Source organism: Somniosus microcephalus, chromosome 3, assembly GCF_052327205.1.
Source record: "Somniosus microcephalus isolate GS21.2 chromosome 3, FLI_Smic_1.0, whole genome shotgun sequence".
NCBI lineage: Eukaryota > Metazoa > Chordata > Chondrichthyes > Squaliformes > Somniosidae > Somniosus > Somniosus microcephalus.
The window spans coordinates 136,635,655-136,661,496 of record NC_140989.1 but is presented as its reverse complement, the minus strand read 5'-3'; the positions used below and the strand labels follow the sequence as shown (position 1 = coordinate 136,661,496).

Sequence of the window (25,842 nt, the reverse complement as noted above, 5' to 3'; positions counted from 1 at the left end):
GAGTGGCTCCTGTCCCAGCAGGGGGAATGGCTCCTGTGACTGTCCCAGCAGGGGGAGTGGCTCCTGTGACTGTCCCAGCAGGGGGAGTGGCTCCTGTTCCAGCAGGGGGAGTGCCTCCTGTTCCAGCAGGATGATTGGCTCATTCCCCAGCAGGGCGAGTGGCTCCTGTCCCAGCAGGGGGAGTGGCTCCTGTGACTGTCCCAGCAGGGGGAGTGGCTCCTGTGACTGTCCCAGCAGGGGGAGTGGCTCCTGTGACTGTCCCAGCAGGGGGAGTGGCTCCTGTGACTGTCCCAGCAGGAGGAGTGGCTCCTGTGACTGTCCCAGCAGGGGGAGTGGCTCCTGTGACTGTCCCAGCAGGGGGAGTGGCTCCTGTGACTGTCCCAGCAGGGGGAGTGGCTCCTGTGACTGTCCCAGCAGGGGGAGTGGCTCGTGACTGTCCCAGCAGGGGGAGTGGCTCCTGTTCCAGCAGGGGGAGTGGCTCCTGCGACTGTCCCAGCAGGGGGATTGGCTCCTGCGACTGCCCCAGCAGGGGGATTGACTCCTGCGACTGCCCCAGCAGGGGGATTGGCTCCTGCGACTGCCCCAGCAGGGGGAGTGGCTCCTGCGACTGCCCCAGCAGGGGGAGTGACTCCTGTCCCAGCAGTGGGAGTGGCTCCTGAGGCTGTCCCAATCCCAGCAGGGGGAGTGGCTCCTGTGAATGTCCCAGCAGGGGAGTAGCTCCTGTGACTGCCCCAGCAGGGGGAGTGGCTCCTGAGGCTGTCCCAGTCGGGGGGGGGTGGCTCCTGTGACTGCCCCAGCAGGGGAAGTAGCTCCTGTGACTGTTCCAGCAGGGGGAGTGACTCCTGTGACTATCCCAGCAGGGGGAGTGGCTCCTGTGACTGTCCCAGCAGGAGAGTGGCTCCTGTGACTGCCCCAGCAGGGGGAGTAGCTCCTGAGGCTGTCCCAGTCCCAGCACGGGGAGTGGCTCCTGTGACTGTCCCAACAGGGGGAGTGGCTCCTGAGGCTGTCCCAGTCCCAGCAGGGGGAGTGGCTCCTGTGACTGTCCCAGCAGGGGTAGTGGCTCCTGTGACTCTCCCAGCAGGGGGAGTGTCTCCTGTTCCTGCAGTGGGAGTGGCTCCTGTGACTGTCCCAGCAGGGGGAGTGGCTCCTGTCCCAGCAGGGGGAGTGGCTCCTGTGACTGTCCCAGCAGGGGAGTGGCTCCTGTGACTGTCCCAGCAGGGGGAGTGGCTCCTGTGACTGTCCCAGCAGGGGGAGTGGCTCCTGTGACTGTCCCAGCAGGGGGAGTGGCTCCTGTGACTGTCCCAGCAGGGGGAGTGGCTCCTGTTCCAGCAGGGGGAGTGGCTCCTGCGACTGTCCCAGCAGGGGGATTGGCTCCTGCGACTGCCCCAGCAGGGGGATTGGCTCCTGCGACTGCCCCAGCAGGGGGAGTGGCTCCTGTGACTGCCCGAGCAGTGGGAGTGACTCCTGTCCCAGCAGGGGGAGTGGCTCCTGAGGCTGTCCCAATCCCAGCAGGGGGAGTGGCTCCTGTGAATGTCCCAGCAGGGGAGTAGCTCCTGCGACTGCCCCAGCAGGGGGAGTGGCTCCTGAGGCTGTCCCAGTCCCAGCAGGGGGAGTGGCTCCTGTGAATGTCCCAGCAGGGGAGTAGCTCCTGCGACTGCCCCAGCAGGGGGAGTGGCTCCTGAGGCTGTCCCAGTCCCAGCAGGGGGGTGGCTCCTGTGACTGTCCCAGCAGGGGGAGTGACTCCTGTGACTGTCCCAGCAGGGGAATGGCTTCTGTCCCAGCAGGGTGAGTGGCTCTTGTGACTGTCCCAGCAGGGGGAGTGGCTCCTATTCCTGCAGGGGGGAGTGGCTTCTATGACTGTCCCAGCGGGGGGATTGGCCCGGGGGGGGGCCGTGCCGGGCTGGGCGCTGCCCACCGCTCTCAGTGCAGGCAGCCCGGGAGGGGGAGCTGCTGCGACCGGGGACTCCGCCGCACCGGAGCCGGGCACCGCGCCGCTCCAGCCCCGAGCCGAGCCTGCACCGGGGCAATGGCGAGCGCCGCCATCTCGAATGGACACGTCCGGCACCGGGAGTTCGGCAGCGGCTTTGAGAAAAACTGCAGCGTCCTGAGGAACGGCTGTACCCGGAGCCCGCAGGTAGGAGCCGGGCTCAGCGCCCAGGACAGCCCCGCACCCTCACTCATTGCCCGCACTGCACTGGGCTCCTGCCGCGGCTCGCTCACTCCCCCCTCCTCCTGTCAGCCTCTTAGTTCAACAAATTATATATATTTGTACGCACTCATTTCTGCATTTATTCAGGTGCAATCATCGCTTTCTTTCCTGTTCACAATCACATTACAAATCTTCCTTTTTCATTTCATCCTTTTAGCTAATTAAATAAATATATAAGTTCTGCATTTATTCGGGTGCAGTCATTGATTTATTATCCTGCTAAATATTTCCCCTTGTTTCATTTGATCCTTTTTGTTAGAAATTACACACACATTTCTGCAGTTAATCAGGTGCAATCACTGATTTCTTTCCTGCTCACATTCGCATTATAAATGTCTCCCACTTTCCTTTTATCATTTCAGTTAAACGTATTTACACTCCGTTCTGAATTTATTCAGGTGCAGTTATTGGTTTATTTCCTGCTTATAATCATATTAGAAATGTTGTTTCCCCTCCCCTGTTTCATTTGATCCCTTTAGTTTGTTTAAAAAATGGTTTTTTTAAGCTTTGCACCTGAATAAATGCAGAACTATCACGTCAGGAGGAAGTTAAAGTCATAGTCCCTTTTTTAAAAAAAAACTTGTCACAACTGCTTAACAGCAACACCCTGCTTAAGGAGAAGTAAACCACATTTTTTTAAGATATTTCAATTTTGGGTGTACAGGCATTTAAACAAAAAATGAAACCTTTGAATGAATCACTAAGCTGGTTATGAAAGTAAAACTGATGTGTCAACAGTGGAAGAGCTCAGTGTGTATATGAGGTGATTGAAAAATGTAAGTTATATGGAGTGGCGTGGTTGTGGATTTCAGTACTTTTTCATCTCTAAAGAGTGTAGTGACTGAGATTGATTGGTGTACGTAAATAAATCATGGAAAGATATCAGGCTTAATAACTGCTGAAGTCAAGTATTCTGCTTGTACAGCAATGATTTATTTACACTAAAGAATTAATTTTTGCAATTAATTTCAAGCTCATTTCATTAGACCGTGCTAACTTTTCAATCACGGCTCCACGAGAGGAGGAACAAACACTGAGCCATGATGGGAGAGGCAGGCCAAAGCTTGAATGAAAAGATAACTTTTAAGATGTGTTTAAAGGCAGAGAGAGGTAGAGAAGCGGAGGCATTCAGTGAGGGGGTTCCAGGGAGTAAGGCAGAGGTTCTTGAAGGCTCTGCCACCAATGGTGAGCTGAAAGGAATGAGATTGTACAGAATATAGCAGGTTAAGGAGTGATTTGATTGAGTGTTTAGGATTTTGAAAGGAATTGATAGGGTAGATAGAGAAACTTTTTCCGCTGGTGGGGGGAGTCTAGGACAAGGGGACATAACCTTAAAATCAGAACCAGGCCATTCAAGAGAGAAGTTAGGAAGCACTTCTTCACACAAAGATGTAAACTCTTTCCCACAACAAGCAGTTGATGTTAGCTCAATTAATAATTTTAAATCTGAGATTGATAAATTTTTGCTAGACGTGTACAAAGGATATGGAGCCAAGGCAGGTGGATGGAGTTAAGATTCAGATCTGCCATGATCTCATTGAATGGCGGAACAGGCCCGAGGGGCTGAATGACCTACTCCTGTTCCCATGATCCTAGAAGGCCAGAGTTAGAGAACTGAAGATATAGGATCAGGATGGAAGAAGTTGTAGAGGTAGGTTGGGAGTGAGGCTGTGGAGGAAGATGATAGATGAGACTTTTAAATGCAGTGTGTTGAAGGGAACCAGCGTGGGTCGGTGAGGATGGGGTGATGGGTTAACAAGACTTAGTGTAAGGACAGGACAGGACAGGGAGCTGAGTTTTGGAGTAGTTGTGAGTTGATGGCGGAGTGGGAGCCGGTAAGAAGCATGTTCGAGAAATTGAGTCTCGAGGTGCGGTGAGGCAGAACTGGCCAATGTTGTGGACATGGAAGTAGGCAGTCTTGGGTAATAGATGGTTATGGGTTTGAAACTCTGCTTTGGGTCGAACAAGGATGCCAAGGTTTCACATGGCCTCATTCAGTCCGAGTGTGTGTCCATGGAAGCAGGTGTGATTAAAGGAGTGGAATTTATACAGGGAGGCGAAAATGGTGCCATCAGTCTTCCTGATGTTTAGTTGGAGGAAATTTTAGCGATGTCTGACCTCGCACAGCATCAAGGGAAGTGTGTTTTTATTTTTCGGTTGTGGGCGAAACTGGCAAGGCCACATTTATTGCCTATCACGAGCTGCTGTAAGAAGGAGGCGGTGGGCCTTCTTGAACTGCTGCAGCCCTTGTGATGCTGCTGCTTCCATCACGGTGTTGGGTAGGAAATTCCAAGATTCTGACCCAGTGCCGATGAAGGAACAGCATTGAATGTCCACATCAGGATGGTCTGGGAGTTGGGAGGTGATGTTCCCACAACATTGCTCCTCCTCTTGGTTGTAGAGGCCACAGGGGAGGACGATATTTTTGAAGTAATGTTAGTGAGTGCATCAATAACTTGCAATTACAACAACTTACATTTATATAGCGCCTTTGCCGTATTAAAATGTCCCAAGGTGCTTCACAGGAGCGTTACCAAACAAAATTTGACACTGACCAAGTCTTTGGGCACCTGTCCTACTATCTCCTTAGGGGGCTCAAAGAGGTCGTTTTTAAGGAGCATCTTAAAGGAGGAGAGAGAGGCGGAGAGGTTTAGGGAGGAAATTCCAGAGCTTAGGTCGAGGCAGCTGACGGCACGGCCGCCAAAGGTGGAGCAAAGAAAATCAGGGATGCGCAAGAGACCAGAATTGGAGGAGCGCCAAGCTTTCGGAGAGTTGTAGGCAATGTTCTCTGTAAGCTTCGCTTTGAGCTACACGGCCTGTCTCTCTTAATGCACGGTCCCTTTAAATTTCTGCGCGTGCGCGGTATTTACAATGTAAAAGCCGGTAAGTGGCCTGCGCGAGACCTTGCAGAATATTGTGTGGCCGCGCACACCTTAGCGGGAACATTGGTAGTAGGCCTGGAGATGTTTGCAGAGATAGGGAGAGGTGTAGATCGTTCCTATTGCAGCCACAGAGCGCTGGTGATGGAGAGGGTGGACATTGAGTCCAATGGCAGGGGCACCAATCAAGCAAATAGCTCTGTCCTGGATAGTATAGGGCTTCTCGAGTTGTAGCTGCACCCATCCAAACGAGTGGTGAGTGTTGCATGTTCTAGTCCTGACTTAAGTCTTGTAGATGGTGGAGAGGTGTTTTGAGGGGATCAGGCGGTGAGCCACTCATCGCAGAGTACCCAGCCTCTGTCCTGCTCTTGTAGCCCATTATGTTGATAGGCTGGCCCTGTTCTGTTTCTGGTCAATGGTGACACCTTCCCCCTCTCCCCCAGGATGTTGACGGTGGGAGACTCGCTAATGCCGGTACATTTAGCATATTGCAGAACTACTGCTTTGAAGTGGTTCTGTAATGCAAATGTGAAAGGTCTTATGCAAAAGGAAGTGAAAGTTGGGGACTGTAAGCCACATGCTTATAGCATGTGAGAGTGTGTGAATTAAACTCCTGAGTGGGCAAAGTTGAGTACTGATGTCAGCCCAGCAATCTCTTGCTGTCTGAGCTGTTTCCGCTTCTCACCATGAAAATATATTGGAATAAAATTGTATTTATTTTTTAAATCATGGTTGAAGAATGAAACCTCACAACACTGAAGGAAGTTAAAGGGGGGCAATGTGGGGTGGGGAGAGGGAGGAGCTGTCGATTATAAGGTGAATGAATGAAAGAATGAGGAAATGAATAGGTGCAGCGAAGAAGAAATAAAATCCATTAGGAAGTACGAGACGCTAAACACCTGGGCTGGAGAAATGGCAAAGCTGATCTGTTTGTAGAGAAACCGTGGGCGGCTTTTATGAGCACAGAATTATCGCATAAAATACATCAGTGCTGTTATAATGTGTGTTTTACAAAAAGGCAGCTTGTTAATCTTGCGACAGCAGACGTCATAAAGAATGCTAGCAGAGGATTACATTACTGTGGACTGGATTTCTGTACGCTGGTGTTAAAAAACAAGCTATAAACCATTACTCGTTATCACATAAAGTGACTCATCCTGGAACGTTTTGTTGTATCCATTTCCTGTATTTTATCCACTGAATTTTCAGGGAGGGGCAAGTAAAGTTCTATTTTTCAATGCCTCTTTGCATATTGCTAATAGGTGGTGACAACATAATTGGGCACAGGAATCAGGAAGTGCTTGTGCAACAGAACAATTACGTGTTTAGCAGTAAAATTCAGCAAACTATTCCAAGTCAGCTGCTGACTATCTTTAAGAACGGGAAATCGTTAGTTAGGTTGCGAAGGAAAGCAATCATCACTCATTCTCAGTAATGTATTTCAAGAAAGTGAATGGTTTTAGAAATTGAGGCATGGGGGACATATGTTTAAATGCTGACTGATTCCCTGTCTGTTGAAATCAGTGCTAAGTATTTTGTTTAATGGACTGCTGATAGGCCTCTTCTGCACCACCAGACAGTTAGAATGAACTTGCATTTATACAGCACCTCAGGACATCCCAAATCCAAATGAATTACTTTTGAAATATAGTGACAGAGATGGAAACATGACAGCCAACAAAATCCCGCTGGGAGTGTTCTCCTTGGAGCAGAGAAGGTTAAGAGGAGATTTGATAGAGGTGTTCAAAATCATGCAGGGTTTTGATAGAGTAAATAAGGAGAAACTGTTTCCAATGCAGGAGGGCCAGTAACCAGAGGACACAGATTTAAGGTAATTCACAAAAGAACCAGAGGCGACATAAAGGGAAAACTGTTTACGCAGCAAGTTATCATCATTTGGAACGCTCTGCCTGAAAGGGCGGTGGAAGCAGATTCAATAATAACTTTTAAAAGGGAATTGGATAAATACTTGGAAGGGGAAAATTTGCAGGGCTATGGGGAAAGAGCAGGGGAATGGGACTAATTGGATAGCTCTACCAAAGAGCTTGGTACAGGCAGGATGGGCTGAATGGTCTCCGTGCTGTATCATTCTATGATGAATGAGGATGAGTAACTACTTAATCTGTTTTTGGTAATCTTTAGTTGAGTGAGGAAATGTTCTATAAGAAGCAGAGCGTTCTCCCGGTGTACCCCAGTGTTGTCAACAACAACTTGTATTTATATTGCGCCTTTAACGTAGTAAAACGTCCCAAGACGCTTCACAGGAGCGATTTACCAAACAAAATTTGACACTGAGCCACATGAGATATTAGGGCAGATAAGGTGTTAAGGAATGCTTTAAAGGAGGAAAGAGAGGCAGAGAGGTTTAGGGAGGGAATACTAAAGCTTAGGGCCTAGGTAGCTGAAGGCACGGCCGCCAGTGGTGGAGCAATTAAAATCAAGGGATGCGCAAGAGGCCAGAATTGGAGGAGCACATAGGTTTCAGAGGGTTGTGGGGCTGGAGGAGGTTACAGAGATAGGGAGGAGCGAGGCCATGGAGGGATTTGAAAACATGGATGAGAATAGTACAGCAGGACCTTTTAATACCAGGTGGACAGCCAGAGGTTTTTTTTTGGTTTTCCATCTCTGAAAGGTGACAATTCCAACAATGTAGCACTGCTCTCAGTGCTGCACTGAAGCGTCGACCTTGATTGTGTGCTCAGGTTTCTGGTAAGTGGCTTGACCTACAACCTTCTGACTCCCAAGTGCTACTGCTGATCCAAGCTGCCACTCAGTTCTACCTCAACTGAAAGTGCTGCACTGTCGCAAAGAAGCAGCAATGTGGGGGAATATTGGAAAAGCAGAATTATCCATTCTGTTATCAGTACTACTTTTACTATAATTTTTATTTTCTGTCTGTTGCGGTGTGCAAACTGTTCTCGTACTCCAGTTTACTGTACATATTGAAGAATGTAATATCTTTTTCTATTTGTAGTTAAGATTGTTACTTTTACATCAAATTGTATTGTAAAAGAGAGGGATTACCATCCCCCCCCCCCCCCCCCCCCCACCGACCCCCTTTACACGCTCCAGGTTTCTCATCCACAGCTCAAACACCACAATCCAGAGGCGACATGTGGGGGGAAAAAATGTTAACGCAGCGAGTTGCTGTGACCTGGAATGCACTCCCTGAAAGGGCGATGGAAGTAGACTCAATAGTAACTTTCAGAAAGGGAACTGGATAAATACTTCGGCCAAGAGTTTCCGCTTTGGGTGCAATCGGCGATCCGGGTGCAAATTGTGTGCACAATTGCGTCAGTTTTGAGCATTTTTTTTTTCCCCCTCAAGTTTCCGCTCAATCTCATTTTCATATCGCCTAATGTGAAATCTGCCATGAACCAGCACAAAAGGCAGCGTTTCAGCAAGTAATTTTTTTTTTTAAATTGGGTTTAAAAATATACTCCTTGATATAGAAGAGTGGTAACCTGGCGCAGTTTGATTAACACAGCTGAAAATGGGTTTATCACAAAAATTAATCATTTTTAATCAGAGTTTCTAGTCCACCACCTGTGAGTAACCCGATTTTAAATCACTGAAAGTGACTTTAAAAAACTACACAGAACCATTGCGGTACAAAAGTCAGTTTCTTAGTAAATTAAAAAAGAAATATATTCAAAAGCTTTTAAAATGTGCCTATTACTGTCCTTGCTCCCAAAAGAACCAGCTAAATTTGAAGAGGCTCCTCGAAGGCGCGCAAACGAGGCAATTCGTGGAAGCTCGCCATGGTGATTAATTCGATCTGGGGGCGTGGCTGGATTCTAGCGCATTGTTTTTTAAACTAGCGCAAAAGATTGCAGAAACTCGTTTTGCGCTGGATGTAATTTGCGCTTAAAATTGCTCGATCATTTGCGCTGGTTTGGCCGATTGTGCTGAAAAAAACAGCGGAAACTCCAGGCCCATAAAGGGAAAAAAATTTGCAGGGCTATGGGGGAGAAGAACAGGGGACTAATTGGATAGCTCTACCAAAGAGGCGGCACAGGCACGCTTGGCCGGATGGCCTCCTTCTGTGCTGTATTGTTCTATGAGAAAAAAACAAGTCAGCTTGGTAGACAGGGCAAATATATAAGGGCAAGGCTGGATGGCATCTATTTTAATGCAAGGAGTCTTGCGAATAAGGTGGATGAACTGAAGGTGTTGATAAACACATGGGAGTATGATATTGTTGCTATCACGGAGACATGGTTGAGGGAAGGGCAAGACTGGCAGCTCAATATTCCGGGGTACAGAATCTTCAGGCGAGACAGAGGGGGAGGTATAAGAGGAGGGGGTGTCGCAATATTAATTAAGGAGTCAATTACTGCAGTAAGGAGGGATGATATATTAGCAGGGTCCTCCAATGAGGCCATATGGGTGGAGCTTAAAAACAAAAAGGGGGCAAGCACTTTGCTGGGAGTGTACTATAGGCCTCCAAACAGTCAGGGGGAGATAGAGGAACAGATATGTAGGCAAATCTCAGAGAAATGTGCAAATAATAGGGTAATAATAATGGGGGATTTCAACTTCCCCAATATTAACTGGGATAGTCAGAGTGTGAAAGGCTCAGAGGGTGTAGAATTCTTAAAGTGCATCCAGGAGAGCTTTTTGAGCCAGCATGTAGAAAGTCCTACAAGAGAGGGGGCGGTACTGGACCTAATTCTAGGGAATGTGGCCGGCCAAGTGGAAAAAGTGCTAGTAGGTGAGCACTTTGGTGATAGTGACCATAATATGGTAAGATTTAAGGTGGCCATGGAAAAGGACAGGGATGGGCCGGAAATAAAGGTTCTAAATTGGGGGAAGGCCGATTTTAATAGGATAAGGCAGGATCTGGCCAAAATGGACTGGGATCAGCTACTTGTAGGAAAATCCGCATTGGAGCAATGGGAGGCTTTCAGAAGGGAGATTGAGATCATACAATGGCAACATGTTCCCGTAAAGGTCAAGGGTGGTTCCAAAAACCACAGGGAACCTTGGATGTCAGGGGATATACGGGAATGGATTAGGAAAAAAAGGAGGGCTTTTGGTAGATACAAAAGGCTAAAGACGGAGGAAGCCCTAGAGGAGTACAAAAAGTGCAGGGGGATACTTAAAAAAGAAATTAGGAGATCAAGGAGGGGCCATGAAATAACACTGGCAAGCAAAATAAAGGAAAATCCGAAGATGTTTTATAAGTATATTAAGGGTAAGAGGATAACTAGGGAAAAAATAGGGCCCATTAGGGACAAAAGTGGCAATCTGTGTGGAGCCGGAAGATGTAGGAGGGGTTCTGAATGAATTTTTTGCGTCTGTTTTCACTATGGAGAAGGACGATGTAGACATAGAAATAGGGCGGGGGGACTGTGATATGCTCGAACATATTAACATCGAGCGGGGGGAGGTATTGGCGGTTTTAGCTGGCCTAAAAATGGATAAATCCCCAGGCCCGGATGAAATGTATCCCAGGCTGCTGTGTGAGGCAAAGGAGGAGATTGCAGGGGCTCTAACACATATATTCAGGACCTCTGGCCACAGGGGATGTGCCAGAGGACTGGAGAACCGCTAATGTAGTACCATTATTCAAGAAGGGTAGTAGGGAAAAACCGGGGAACTACAGGCCAGTGAGCCTAACATCAGTGGTAGGAAAATTATTGGAAAAAATCCTGAGGGACAAAATTTGTCTCCACTTGGAGAGGCAAGGATTAATCAGGGATAGTCAACATGGCTTTGTCAAGGGAAGATCATGTCTGACTAATTTGATTGAATTTTTTGAGGGGGTGACTAGGTGTGTGGATGAGGGTAACGCAGTGGATGTGGTATACATGGATTTCAGTAAGGCCTTCGATAAAGTCCCGCACAGGAGACTGGTCAAGAAGGTAAGAGCCCATGGAATCCAGGGTGCCTTGGCACATTGGATACAAAACTGGCTTAGTGGCAGAAGGCAGAGGGTGATGGTCGAAGGTTGTTTTTGTGACTGGAAGCCTGTGGCCAGTGGGGTACCACAGGGATCGGTGCTGGGTCCCTTGCTGTTTGTGGTCTACATTAATGACTTGGATATGAATGTAAAGGGTATGATCAGTAAGTTCGCGGATGATACAAAAATTGGTAGGGTGGTAAATAGCGAGGAGGGTAGCCTCAGTCTGCAGGACGATATAGATGGGTTGGTCAGATGGGCGGAACAGTGGCAAATGGAATTTAACCCGGAAAAGTGCGAGGTGATGCACTTTGGGGGGACTAACAAGGCAAAGGAATACACAATGAATGGAAAGACCCTAGGCAAGACGGAGGGTCAGAGGGATCTGGGTGTGCAAGTACACAGATCCCTGAAGGCGGCGGAACAGGTGGATAAGGTGGCAAAAAAGGCATATGGGATACTTGCCTTCATTAGCCGAGGCATTGAATATAAGAGCAAGGAGGTTATGATGGAGCTGTATAAAACACTGGTTAGGCCACAGCTGGAATATTGTGTGCAGTTCTGGTCGCCACACTACAGGAAGGATGTGATCGCGTTAGAGAGGGTGCAGAGGAGGTTCACCAGGATGTTACCAGGGCTGGAGCGCTTCAGCTATGAAGAGAGACTGGGCAGGTTGGGTTTGTTTTCCTTGGAGCTGAGGAGGCTGAGGAGGCTGAGGGGGGACATGATTGAGGTGTACAAAATTATGAGGGGCATAGATAGGATGGATGCTGAGGAGCTTTTTCCCTTAGTAGAGGGGTCGATAACTAGGGGGCATAGATTCAAGGTAAAGGGCGGGAGGTTTAGAGGGGATTTGAGAAAGAACTTTTTCACCCAGAGGGTGGTTGGAGTCTGGAACTCACTGCCTGAAAGGGTTGTGGAGGCAGAAACCCTCACAACATTTAAGAAGCATTTGGATGTGCACTTGAAATGCCATAGCATACAAGGCTACGGGCCAAATGCTGGAATATGGGATTAGATTAGACAGGGCTTGATGGCCGGCGCGGACACGATGGGCCGAAGGGCCTCTATCCGTGCTGTATTACTCTATGACTCTATGACTCTATGTTTCTATGCCTGTTGTTTCCTGTGCTTTTAGAAGTCTCAACAGCAGTCTGGAGATGGCTCGCCTATCTATCTTTTTTATCTCCCTTCCCTTGTGGGGTTGTGTGGGGGGTGGGGTGGGGGTGTTGTTGGCAAGTTCCTCCAGTAGCTCAGCTGAAATAAGAAAGCTAAGCAGCCTGAGAAATTGAGCCTGTGTCCTTCACTGCTCCAATGTGCTATGGACACTAAGGGAATCAAGGAATAGTGCAGGAAAGTGGAGTTGAGGTCGAAGATCAGCCATGATTTTATTGAATGGCGGAGCAGGCTCGAGGCGCCATATGGCCTACTCCTTCTCCTATTATGTTCTTATGCCAACCCAAGTGCACCCAAATGCTAATTTTAATTCCAAAGTGGTATTGTCCCTTTTCTCCCTCTCTTGTGGTACCCATTCCCTGACTAAGAGTCCAGGCTATAAGGCCTATGACAGCGCCTGCCTTAAGTGCTGCTTGAAATGTGCTGAAGTGGGCCTGGGTGTCTCGCAGTTGACCTCCGCTCGGTGCCTCCCCCAAGTGGTGCAGCTGAGTTCATGACGGTGCATTGGGGAGAGTGGGGTCGACCCATGGTACACGGTGTTGAGAGCAACAGCACCTTGTGCCTCCTCACTGCTCAAAAGTTTAGGAAAAGGAAGAATTCTTATTTTCCCCTTCCAAATTACTCTTTCAGTAAATATGCAGCATTTAATTTGATGAAAACATTGTGACAGAAATTAAATTTCTGCTGGCAACACTGCAGTGTGTGGCGCAGTAACACTTGACCAATAATAGGGGAAGTCTTTTGATTCAGTGAGAGTGATGGAGATGGGATTGAAACAGATGGGCTTTGATACAAAAGCGTGTGAACGTGTGTAATTCTTATTAAAAATGATAAATTTCTTCCCTTCTGCCCACTGGCCTTTTTACGTCCATGTTGCATTTTTAGTAATCTGATTGATCTGCAGGAATTGTGTGTAATGCAGGAGCCAAACCTCACCTGATCATTTATTCCCATTCACCGTTTTACCTCGCCTCTTCTCGACCTGCTCCCCCATCAACCTCATCTGCCTTGAGCTGCAGGAATCTCCTGCAACAATTCCCTTTCCTATACTGAGCCCTTTCCCTTATCCACAGTGACTCTAGGCCTCGGCTGCCTGGCCTCGGCTGCCTACCCTCTGGCCCTTGACTGCGATGACTCTAGACCTCCAGCCAGGGAGCCCCTCCTTTCCTGTCTTCCCCTTTTGAGCGTTCCAGGTCCGCTCCTGCGCCTGGTAGGTTAGGGTGACCATAGGTCCCCGTTTTCCAGGGACAGTCCCCAGATGAGGGACACCGTCCCTCATGAGGAAACTTGTCTCCGAATTTGCGCGGGTTTAGATCAGGAGCCACGTGACCCCGAGCTGCCCTGCTGTCGGTCACCTAAGTGGGCGGGGCTGTGCGGCGATGCGGGTTCCGATTGCTGGGTGGGCTGTCAATCTCCTGTTTTCAACCAGTTGAAGGGGTGGACTCACTGAGGAACTTTAATTTATGCAGAGACCGTTTTCTGTGGCTGCAGCACGCATGCTCCACCGCACCCCCCCCCCCCCAAACAACCCCCAAATCCCCAGATACTCCTGTGAAATTCGGTTGAAGAGAAATTGAAACCGGAGCCAAAATGTCCGAGTAACGGGGGCCGCTGCTAACCGGACTAATGAGCAGCAGTGGGTGGATGTCCCGGGAACCGGATCAGAGCGTGCTCAGTGACCTCGGACGGTGTGGGTGAGTGTCGGGCAGTGAGGAGCCGGTGATTATGGCCGGCAGATGCTGTGAACAGCAGCCGCATTATTCAGGCGGAAAGTTCTGGCGCTGCTTTTTGCAAACACAGTTTGCATCAAAATAGCAAAAAAATTTGTCTCGCTGCACTGTGCAACCTACATTTTCCGTCCTGGCTACTTTGCTGTGCTCCCACCCTGTGTGTTCCTGGATTCAGTTTAGAAAATATGGTCACCCTACGGTAGGTCACAGAACAGAAATAAGCTGCTGGTAAATTTGTTTTAGTCATGTTTGTTCGAAACAGAAGATTTCTCAGTAGCTTATTTTCTATTTCATTTGGTGTCATGCACAGCTTAGTATTGGTAAGGACAATAATGAATTCTTTGTAAATAAGGTTTCTGCAGGATTTAAAAAAAAATGAATTTATTCAGCGTTGAAGATGACATCTAACAGACAGATACCGCAAAGTGGCGTTGAGATCAGCCATGATCTTATTGAATGGCGGAGCAGGCTCGAGGGGCCGTATGGCGTACTCCTCCTATTTCTTATGTTCTTAGAAGATCTTTAAGATAACTGAGCATTTGTGTGCGGTCCCTTCTTACAGTGTTTTTCTTTGATCAGCCAATTGCCCGTGTCCTAACACGCACCAACCCCCGTTCATCAATCACCCCCTGTGCTCACTGACCTACTTTGGCTCCCGGTCCGGCAACGCCTCAGTTTTAAAATTCTCGTCCTTGTTTTTCAAATCCCTCCATGCCCTCACCCCCTCCCTATCTCTGTAACCTTCTCCAGCCCTACAACCCTCCGAGATCTCTGCACTCCTCCAATTCTGGCTTCTTGTGCATCCCCGATTTTAATCGCTCCACCATCGGTGGCCGGCCTTCAGCTGCCTGGGCCCTAAGCTTTGGAATTCCCTCCCTAAACCTCTCCGCCTCTCTACCTCTCTCTCCTCCTTAAGACCTACTTCTTTGACCAAGTTTTTTGTCACCTGACCTAATATCCCCTTATGTGGTTCGGTGTCAAATTTTGTTTGATAATTGTTCCTGTGAAGCGCCTTGGGATGTTTTACTACGTTAAAGGCGTTATATAAATACAAGTTGTTGATATACACAGAATCTCATTTATGTGTTTAAGATCTCCCTAAGCCACTGGGAAATCTCCAGCTAACTTTAGGTTTTCTGTTTGCCGATTGGAGTGCATACCTTCTCCCTGTAGAGATCATTCATCCACATTCCAGAATCTTAATGCACAGATTGGCTGAGGAAATGTGTTGTCGTGTTCTGTGTAGTTATTAAGAGCAATTAAACGAGGCTCACTCAAAATGGCATGCGTTGGAAATTCAGGCGTGCGCTGTCCACAATTTTTCCACTTAACTCTGTTGAGAAAATGGTGGGCTGTGCATGTCCCAAACTTTCAACCTGTGCTACTGATGGGCGAGGCTCCTCACCTGGTGCACAGCTCAAAGTTACCCCTCTAGTACGTGTATAGTAATGGAACTTGTTCTTGCAATTATGTATTACCTTCACAAAGAAGCATTGCCCTGAGGGCAGTAAGAGTAAACCATGCGTGGTGTGAACCGGGCCGACGAGTAGGCTAGATCCGGGAGGTGGAGGGGAGGAGAGAGGGTGAGGAGAGGTTGAGGGGTGAGAGAGGGAGAGGTTGAGGGGTGGGAGAGGTTGAGGGGTGAGAGAGGGAGAGGTTGAGGGGTGAGAGAGGGAGAGGTTGAGGGGTGAGAGAGGGAGAGGTTGAGGGGTGGGAGAGGTTGAGGGGTGAGAGGGAGAGGTTGAGGGGTGAGAGAGGGAGAGGTTGAGGGGTGAGAGAGGGAGAGGTTGAGGGGTGAGAGAGGGAGAGGTTGAGGGGTGAGAGAGGGAGAGGTTGAGGGGTGAGAGAGGGAGAGGTTGAGGGGTGAGAGAGGGAGAGGTTGAGGGGTGAGAGAGGGAGAGGTTGAGGGGTGAGAGAGGGAGAGGTTGAGGGGTGAGAGAGGGAGAGGTTGAGGGGTGAGAGAGGGAGAGGTTGAGGGGTGGGAGAGGGAGAGGTTGAGGGGTGGGAGAGGGAGAGGTTGAGGGGTGGGAGAGGGAGAGGTTGAGGGGTGGGAGAGGGAGAGGTTGAGGGGTGGGAGAGGGAGAGGTTGAGGGGTGGGAGAGGGAGAGGTTGAGGGGTGGGAGAGGGAGAGGTTGAGGGGTGGGAGAGGGAGAGGTTGAGGGGTGGGAGAGGGAGAGGTTGAGGGGTGGGAGAGGGAGAGGTTGAGGGGTGGGAGAGGGAGAGGTTGAGGGGTGGGAGAGGGAGAGGTTGAGGGGTGGGAGAGGGAGAGGTTGAGGGGTGGGAGAGGGAGAGGTTGAGGGGTGGGAGAGGGAGAGGTTGAGGGGTGGGAGAGGGAGAGGTTGAGGGGTGGGAGAGGGAGAGGTTGAGGGGTGGGAGAGGGAGAGGTTGAGGGGTGGGAGAGGGAGAGGTTGAGGGGTGGGAGAGGGAGAGGTTGAGGGGTGGGAGAGGGAGAGGTTGAGGGGTGGGAGAGGGAGAGGTTGAGGGGTGGGAGAGGGAGGGGGTGGGAGAGGGAGGGGGGTGGGAGAGGGAGAGGGGTGAGAGAGGTTGAGGGGTGAGGGGTGGGAGAGGTTGAGGGGTGGGAGAGGTTGAGGGGGGGTGGGAGAGGTTGAGGGGTGGGAGAGGTTGAGGGGTGGGAGAGGTTGAGGGGTGAGAGAGGTTGAGGGGTGAGAGAGGGAGAGGTTGAGGAAGAGGGGTGAGAGGAAGGAGAGGAAGAGGGGTGAGGGGGAGGAGAGGAAGAGGGGTGAGGGGGAGGAGAGGAAGAGGGGTGAGGGAGAGGAAGAGGGGGGAGGAGAGGAAGAGGGGTGAGGGGGAGGAGAGGAAGAAGGGGAGAGGGGTGAGAGAGTGAGGAGAGGAAAGAGGGTGGGGTGAGGGGGGGAGAGGTTGAGGGGGGGAGAGGTTGAGGGGGGGAGAGGTTGAGGGGGGGAGAGGTTGAGGGGGGGAGAGGTTGAGGGGGGGAGAGGTTGAGGGGTGGAGAGGTTGAGGGGTGAGGGGGGAGAGGTTGAGGGGTGAGGGGGGAGAGGTTGAGGGGGGAGAGGTTGAGGGGTGAGGGGGGAGAGGTTGAGGGGGGAGAGGGTTGAGGGGTGAGGGGGGAGAGGTTGAGGGGTGAGGGGGGAGAGGTTGAGGGGTGAGGGGGGAGAGGTTGAGGGGTGAGGGGGGAGAGGTTGAGGGGGGAGGGGGGAGAGGTTGAGGGGTGAGGGGGAGAGGTTGAGGGGGGAGAGGTTGAGGGGTGAGGGGGGAGAGGTTGAGGGGTGAGGGGGGAGAGGTTGAGGGGTGAGGGGGGAGAGGGTGAGGGGGGAGAGGTTGAGGGGTGAGGGGGGAGAGGTTGAGGGGTGAGGGGGGAGAGGTTGAGGGGTGAGGGGGGGAGAGGTTGAGGGGTGAGGGGGGAGAGGTTGAGGGGGGGAGAGGTTGAGGGGTGAGGGGGGAGAGGTTGAGGGGTGAGGGGGGAGAGGTTGAGGGGTGAGGGGGAGAGGTTGAGGGGGGGAGAGGTTGAGGGGTGAGGGGGGAGAGGGTTGAGGGGGGAGAGGTTGAGGGGTGAGGGGGGGAGAGGTTGAGAGGGGAGAGGTTGAGGGGGGAGAGGGGAGAGGTTGAGGGGGGAGAGGTTGAGGGGGGAGAGGTTGAGGGGTGAGGGGGGAGAGGTTGAGGGGTGAGGGGGAGGAGGTTGAGGGGTGAGGGGGGAGGAGGTTGAGGGGTGAGGGGGGAGGAGGTTGAGGGGTGAGGGGGGAGGAGGTTGAGGGGTGAGGGGGGAGAGGTTGAGGGGTGAGGGGGGAGAGGTTGAGGGGGGAGAGGTTGAGGGGGGAGAGGTTGAGGGGGAGGGGGGAGAGGTTGAGGGGGAGGGGGGAGGGGGGGAGAGGTTGAGGGGGGAGGGGGGAGAGGTTGAGGGGGGAGGGGGGAGAGGTTGAGGGGGAGGGGGGAGAGGTGAGAGGTTGAGGGGTGAGGGGGAGAGGTTGAGGGGTGAGGGGGGAGAGGTTGAGGGGGGAGAGGTTGAGGGGGGAGAGGTTGAGGGGGGAGAGGTTGAGGGGGGAGAGGTTGAGGGGGGAGAGGTTGAGGGGGGAGGGGGGCGAGGTTGAGGGGGGAGAGGGTGAGGGGGGAGAGGGTGAGGGGGGAGAGGGTGAGGGGGGAGAGGTTGAGGGGGGAGAGGTTGAGGGGGGAGAGGGTGAGGGGGGAGAGGTTGAGGGGGGAGAGGTTGAGGGGGGAGAGGTTGAGGGGGGAGGGGGGAGAGGTTGGAGGGTGAGGGGGGGGAGGGTGAGGGGGGAGGGGGGAGAGGTTGAGGGGGGAGGGGGGAGAGGTTGAGCGGGGAGGGGGGAGAGGTTGGAGGGGGAGGGGGGAGGTTGAGGGGTGAGGGGGGAGAGGGGAGAGGTTGAGGGTTGAGGGGGGAGAGGTTGAGGGGTGAGGAGGTTGAGGGGTGAGGAGGTTGAGGGGGAGAGGTTGAGGGATGAGGGGGGAGAGGTTGAGGGGTGGAGAGGGGAGAGGGAGGGGTGAGAGGGGGAGGGGGGAGAGGTTGAGTGGTTGAGGGTTGAGGGGGGAGAGGTTGAGGGGGGAGAGTGTGAGGGGGAGGGGGGGAGAGGGTGAGGGGGGAGAGGGGAAGCTGGTGAAGGGTGAGAGAGGGGAGAGGTTGAGGGGTGATAGTGAGGGTGAAAAGAGGAGAGGGGGGTGGGGTGGAGAGAGGAGAGGGGAAGAAGAAGGGGAGGGGAAGGCGGAGGAAAGGGGAGGAGCGGGGTCGAGGAGATGTGGTGGAGAGGAGAGGGGAAGATGGAAGGAGCAGAGAGGCAAGTTCCCTTTGCTGAAGCACATTACAATAAGAGGGAAAGCATGCAAGGAAGAGAGTCAGATAAGTAGGGATTATTAAGGTCAGCTTTTGTTGCCAATTTAAAGAAAATAGCTTTTCTGTATAGGTTTTATTTTTAGTGGGGGGTTTTTTAAAGAGAGAAAATCAGTGTGGGGCGAGGGACCCTAAAAAAACATAAAATTTGGAATTAAGAAAATTATAATTTTGAACAGGGCTAAAATTCAAGAAAATAAGCAACAGACTAAAAAGAAGGTACTTGGCTAAATGACAACCCTGCAATTATTTACACAGTTCAGAGACATCACTCTTGTGGAGCTTGCCATCACTCGCTCTCCCTTAACTGCGCGATAGCTTTTTTCAAATTAAAAGTAAAATTGCAGAGCCTGTATGGTTGTAGCCACTTACCTGCCACTCTGATGGTGGAGTAATAAGAAAATGATGGCAATTTATGGACATGGCAGCAACTGCAATCTTGCTTTTAGTAACCGCTGCCGTGCTCGAGCCAGCCTTTGATGCTTTCACTCTTCAGCGGGCTATCGGTGTGGGAACTGTGTCAGTGCACTGCTCCGTACCTAACTAGGAATGAAATACTGATGTTGGCTGCAGTATAAAAAAAAATACTGTCCTCGCAGCAGTACCTAAAAGATCACCCAGGTTCCCCTTAAAAATAAAAATAACCCCAATTGCACAGCCTTCAATTTGATTCCTGCCAAATCTCGGATCCAAAGAGGTACACACATTACATAACATAAGAAATAGGAGCAGGAGTAGGCCATTCGGCCCCTCAAGCCTGCTCCACCATTCAATAAGTTCATGAAAGATAGGTAGATTTCTAGACACAAAAGTCATCAAGGGGTATGGGGAGAGAGCGGGAATATGGTATTGAGAAAGAGGATCAGCCATGATATTGAATGGCGAAGCAGGCTCGTAGGGCCGAATGATGGCTGATCTTCGACCTCAACTCCACTTTCCCGCCCGATCCCTGTATCCCTTGACAATGATATTTTGTCGAGAAGCAATGTCACAGGATTCTACTAATTTCTTTTTAAAACTTCAGTGAAAGAAAGACTTGCATTTACTGTACATCGCGCCTTTCACGACTTCAGGATGTCCCAAAGCGCTTTACAGCCAATGAAGTACTTTTGAAGTGTAGTCACTTTTGTAATGTAAGAAACACAGCAAGCTCTCACAAACAGCAATGAAATAAATGACTAGTTCGTCTGTTTTAGGTGTTGGATGAGAGATAAATATTGGGCGGGACACTGGGGATAACTCCCCTGCTCGACTTCAAAATAGGGCCATGGGACCTTTTCCGTCCGCCAGAGAGGGCAGACAGGGCCTCGGTTTAATGTCTCATCCAAAAGACGGCACTTCCTCAGTACTGCCCTGGAGTGTCGGCCTAGATTGTGTGCTCGAGTTTCTGGAGTGGGAATTCTATTGCTTTGTGGGTGACCTTATGGCGTTCAGTCACCTTGCATTTTTTGTTGTCCCTTTAAACTTCTCATTCTTGTCACTGCAATTAGGATTTTTGGTGCATTTCTTAAGGGGGAAATTTATTTTGAACAGGTTCGTTCAAGAACAAAGAGCACAAGTGAGATTTTTGATTACTTGTTGAGTGGTATTCTGATGAAGAATTCCAGCACCTGCACTTAAAACCAAGTCAGTAGTTTGAGTCAATACTTCATCAGTTTCAGTTCTTTAAAAGTCAATCAAGTGTTCACAAATTTCTCCGCATGTCATAGTTAATTACATATCATTTACAGAACAAACAGGCCATTCGGTCCAACTGATCTATGCCGGTGTTTATGCTCCACACCAGCCTCCTCCCAACCGTCTTCATCTAAACCCATCAACACATCCTCCTATTTGTTGTGTCCGTCAGTAGTAAGACACAGACTGCAGGAGAACGGTACAACAGGTGTTCACTCAACGTGGCTCACTCTGGAACTGAACTGTGCAGATTACTACTCAGTGCTATATACAGGTGTGGTCACTGCCGGTACTACAGTATACATGAGCTGTAAAAAGTAGTTCCCCCCTTAAAGGTATATACATTACAATTCCTCCCCTTTTAGATTAACAGTACCATAACACTCATTTAACAATTAAATATCAAACTAATTACAATTAACACTTTTAACATACAACGTTAGCTGAAAATAGTCCATTTATATATTTAGTCTTTGGGGAGGCTTTATGATCCTTTCTGGATAGCGCCTTTCCCGAGTGTCTCGCTCTTGGTGCGGAGGCGATTCTGGCACCCTGTCGTCGGTTGGGTCATCAGCTTCCGATGCTACTGTTTCTGGGGTAGATGCGACCTGTACGTCGGGTTCCTCACCAGGTACGTATGGGCGAGGCATGGGGTCGACTTGTTCCTGTGACTCTAGGATCTGGTCAGCATGGCGTCTCACGATGTTCTCCCCAACGTCCACTGTGTACATGAGTGGGCCTTGCCGTGTGCATATCGTTCCTGGCTGCCATTTTTCTGTTCGGTAGTCGCGGGCCAAGACTGGTTGCCCTGCATTGAAGCTCCTTGTTGGCTTCTCATGGATGTGCTGGAATTGCTTACTCTCAACATCTCTTCGTACGTTTGGTCTAAGCAAATCCAGGCGAGATCTTAACCTTTGGTTAAAGAACATCATGGCCGGGGCCTGGTTGGTGACTGCATGTGTCGCATTCCGGTAGGCGAACAGGAAATTGTCCACCTTACGCTGCAGCGGAATGTTGTCATTGTACATAGCCTTTATTGCCGCCTTAAAGGTTTGTACGAACCCCTCAGCCAATCCATTTGTGGCTGGATGATACGGGGCGTATGTGTAATGCCTTACCCCATTCTTCTGCATAAACCTCCGGAACTCTTCGGACACAAACTGTGGTCCGTTATCGGAGCAAATCTGTTCTGGCAAGCCGTTCCTGGCAAAAATGGTCCGTAGGACTGCAATAGTTTTCTCCGTGGTGGTGGAGGACATTTTGATGACCTAGGCCATTTCGAGTGTGCATCCACGGCTATTAAAAACATTGAGTCCATGAATGGACCAGCAAAATCAATATGCACCCGTTGCCATGGAGATGAGGGCCACTCCCATGGGTGTAGAGGGGCATGTGGTGGTGCATTTTGGACTTTCTGGCATCCTGAGCAGCTCTTGGTCAGGTCCTCGATTTGTTTATTGATTCCCGGCCACCGCACAAGCCCTGGCAAGGCTTTTCATTTTTACCCCTCCCAGATGACCCTCATGAAGCTCATTGAGCACTCTATCCCTTAACTTAGGTGGAATTACCACTTGGGATCCACACATCAAGGTCCCCCGGCACACTGACAGCTGTTCTCTCCTTGTCGAGAATGCTGGCAACAGTGAGTCGCCATGTGCTGGCCATCCCTTCACCGTCAAATCATATACCCGAGACAGTGTCGGGTCATTTCGGGTCTCCTTTTCTATACGAGCGTTAGTTACCGGTAGGTATTCAACTATAGTCGAATGAAATATTTCGACAGGATCCACTGCTGGTGCTTCCTCCGCAGTAGGCAGTGGCAGGCGTGATAGCCCATCAGCATTTCCATGCTGTTTCGTGCCCTTATATTCAATCTCATAGATAGTGCCCCTAGAAAGAGTGACCATCTTTGTAGTCGTTGCGCAGTCATCACCGGAACGCCCTTCTTCGGATTAAAAATGGAGACAAGAGGCTGGTGGTCAGTCAGCAAGGTGAATTTCTGCCCGTGCAGATAGTGATTGAACTTTTTCACTCCCCACACTAGGCTGAGGGCCTCCCTGTCAATCTGGGCGTAGTTACGCTCGGCTGAGGTTAGTGATCGTGACGCAAAGGCTGTTGGCCTCTCTGAGCCGTCCGAGAATTTGTGCGACAGCACCGCTCCAATGCCGTAGGGTGACGCATCACGCGCCAACCGAATTGGTAGTGCTGGGTTGAAATGGGCCAATACCTCTTTCGATGTGATTAGTGTTTTGCTCTTCTGGAAAGCTCGTTTACATTTGTTACTCCACTTCCATGGCACTCCAGTTTGCAGTAGGGTGTTCAGTGGGTGTAGTATTTTAGACAAATTTGGCAAGAACTTATGGTTTACCAGCCCGAGGAACGACCTCAGTTGTGACACGTTTTCCGGTGCTGGAGCCTTGACTACTGCCTCAATCTTTTCTGGGGACTTATGTAAACCCCTCTTTATCGATAACGTGGCCACAATACGAGATCTGTTTTTTAAAAAACTCGCATTTGGGGCGGTTAGCTTGGAGCCCATATTCCTTCAATCTAGTAAGCACCTGCTCCAGGTTGGCGAGGTGATCACTGTCATTTTCGCCCGTGACCAGGATGTCGTCCAAATAACACTGGGTCCCTGGGATCCCTTGCAGGACTTGTTCCATTGCCCTTTGCCAAATAGCCGGAGCTGATGCTACCCCGAATACCAGCCGGTTGTATTGGTAGAGACCTTTATGGGTGTTGATTGTGAGGTATTTTTTTGATGCTTCTTCTACCTCCATTTGCAGATACGCCTGGGCCAGATCAATCTTAGTGAAGCATTTCCCTCCAGATAGCAAGGCGAAAATATCTTCAATCCGCGGAAGTGGATATTGCACTGTGTGAAGGACTGGGTTCACTGTTACCTTAAAGTCCCCACAGATGCGAACCTTCCTTGGTTCCCCAGGCGTGCTGCTCAACGACTTTTTCATCACAGGGACGATGGGTGTAGCCCACTCGCTCCAGTCTACCTTGGACAGTACTCCTGAACGTTCCAACCTCTCCAGCTCTGCTTCGACAGCTGGGCGGATCGCATAAGGTACCGGTCTGGCCTTAAAAAATTTTGGGCTTGTGTTTTCTTCGATTTTAATTGTTGCTGTCATGCCTTTTCGTGTTCCGAGTCCTTGCTGGAACACTTCTTTCATGTCAGTTAGGATCTTTGACAGTTGCCCAGGCGTGACGTCGTCATCCTTTTTGGCAGCCACAGTCAGTGCTTGTATGGAATGCCAATCCAGCTGTATTTTCCGGATCCATTCACATCCCAGTAATGGTAGTCCTCCATCTTGCAATACATACAGGTCTAGTTTTGGTGTTTCCTTACCGTTCTATATAACGGTCACCCTTATTTTTCCTTTGGGGTAGACTTTTTGCCCCGTGTACGTCTTCAAAATAATTTTTGTGTGTCTCAAGGGTATGTGTGAGAATAGCTGCTCATAGTCCTGTCGGTTTATGACTGTTAGGGCTGATCCTGTGTCCAATTCCATTTTTACCTGGACTCCTGCTATCTTGAGAGTGACCCAAATAGTTCGGTGATCCTCCGTCTTGATCACATTATGTAGTTTCAGACAACTCCGCTCCCTGTTTTCGGAGTCGGTATCACTCTTTTGTTCGTCTGAACTATTCTCCGTCACCTTATGTACCACCTTGTACTTTTCTTTTGGAGATTTCTTATTGTTGGTTTTCTTTCCCGACCTGCAGACTCGTGCTATGTGTCCTACTTTTCCACTCTGTCTGCACACTTTGTCTTTGAACCAGCAACATTGTGGTCGTGTGTTGTTCTGCTGCAGCGATAGCACTTCTCTGTTCTGTATGACATTTCGTTTATGCCATATTCTTGTGGTCTCTGTTGTATCTCTGCAGCGCCCCGTGCTGCTGCTTCATATGATACCGCAATGCTGAAAGCCTTGTCCAGCGTAAGGTCCTTTTCAGATAAAAGCCGTTTCTGGGTTCCTTCACTTTGAAGCCCACACACAAACTTGTCCCTTAAGGCATCTGCCAGTCCCGCTCCAAACTGGCAGTGTTTCGATAGTTTGCGCAGTTCTGTTAAATATTCAGCATTGCTTTCATCCTTATGCTGGTTCCGTTTGTGAAACTTGAATCTTTCTGCTATCAGCAACGGTGTGGGGTTTAAATGTTCCTGTAGTATCGTCACTATGTCTCCAAAACTCTCTTCCACTGGCTTCGCTGGGGTTACTAGATTTCGTAATAAGCCATACGTCTTTGCACCCATTAAATTTAACAATACCGGCGCTTTCTTGTCATCTGACACCTCATTTGCCTTGCAGTATACCTCTATTCGTTCGACATATGTAGTCCAATCTTCGACTTCATTGTCAAATGCGATGATACTGCCACTCTTCGGCATTTTGGGTGTGGCTTAAAATGGCGTCTCCCGCGCTTTCCTTCCTCCCCCGCTGCTGCCAACGCCGCTCTCGGCGGTCCTCATGGCAATGGCGGCGCCCTGTAGGTTTTGCGCGCTTCTCCTGCGCTGCGGCAAACGCCGCTCTCGACAGTCCTCGTGGCAATGGCGGCGCCTCGCGGGTTTCTGCGCGTCTCTCTCCCTCTCCTCGACGCTGCTCGGCCCCTGAACACCGGCTGCGCCCTGTGCACTCTGCCCTCTCTCTCTCTCTCTCCCGTCGACGCTGCTCGGCCGTTTTCTGTGCCGCTCGGTCGGGCTCTAGCCCGCCGCTGTCCGGGAAGGGTCTGCGCACTACCTGTTGCCAGCCCATTTCGCTGGACCACCGCGACTGGAAAGCCAAGCCTGGCTCTCAACAACCTCCCCCGCAATTCTCGAGTCTCTGCTGGATGACTGGGCGGTTGCCCGTGGTCGACGCCCGTGTCTCTGGCCTTGACCTCCAATCTACTGGTCTCCAGGAACGAATCCCTGGGAGGTGATGCAGAGTTGCAGGTAGGATCGAATTTGCCTCGTCGCCAATGTTGTGTCCGTCAGTAGTAAGACACAGACTGCAGGAGAACGGGACAACAGGTGTTTACTCAACGTGGCTCACTCTGGAACTGAACTGTACAGATTACTACTCAGTGCTATATACAGGTGTGGTCACTGCCGGTACTACAGTATACATGAGCTGTAAAAAGTAGTTCCCCCCTTAAAGGTATATACATTACACTATTACTTTCTCCTTCATGTGTTTATCTAGCTTCCCCTCAAAGGTGTCTACGCTATTCGCCTCAGCTACTCCTGTGTTAGCGAGTTCCACATTCTCGCCACTCTCTGGGTAAAGACGTTATCAATTACCTTATCTATTAAGTTATTAATTAATTGTTATCAATGAAACCTAAAAATACCCACAGCTTTCCCATCAGCACACTGCTTCTCCAGGGTGACAAGTGTGTTTTTCAAGAGCAAAATACTGCGGATGTTGGAAATCTGAAATAAAAACAGAAAATGC

The 25,842-nt window shown here is 50.3% G+C and overlaps 1 protein-coding gene across 1 annotated transcript in view; it reads left to right on the top strand.

The window, feature by feature from the left end:
- Positions 1-1,904: 1,904 nt before the first annotated feature.
- The window catches only part of sptlc3 (serine palmitoyltransferase, long chain base subunit 3), a 180,802-nt gene continuing 156,864 nt past the window's right edge, over positions 1,905-25,842 (top strand). Inside the window, exon 1 of the mRNA XM_085981668.1 lies at positions 1,905-2,134. Coding sequence (XP_085837794.1) covers positions 2,027-2,134 — 108 coding nt within the window. The 5' untranslated portion in view covers positions 1,905-2,026. The remainder of the gene's footprint in view (positions 2,135-25,842) is intronic.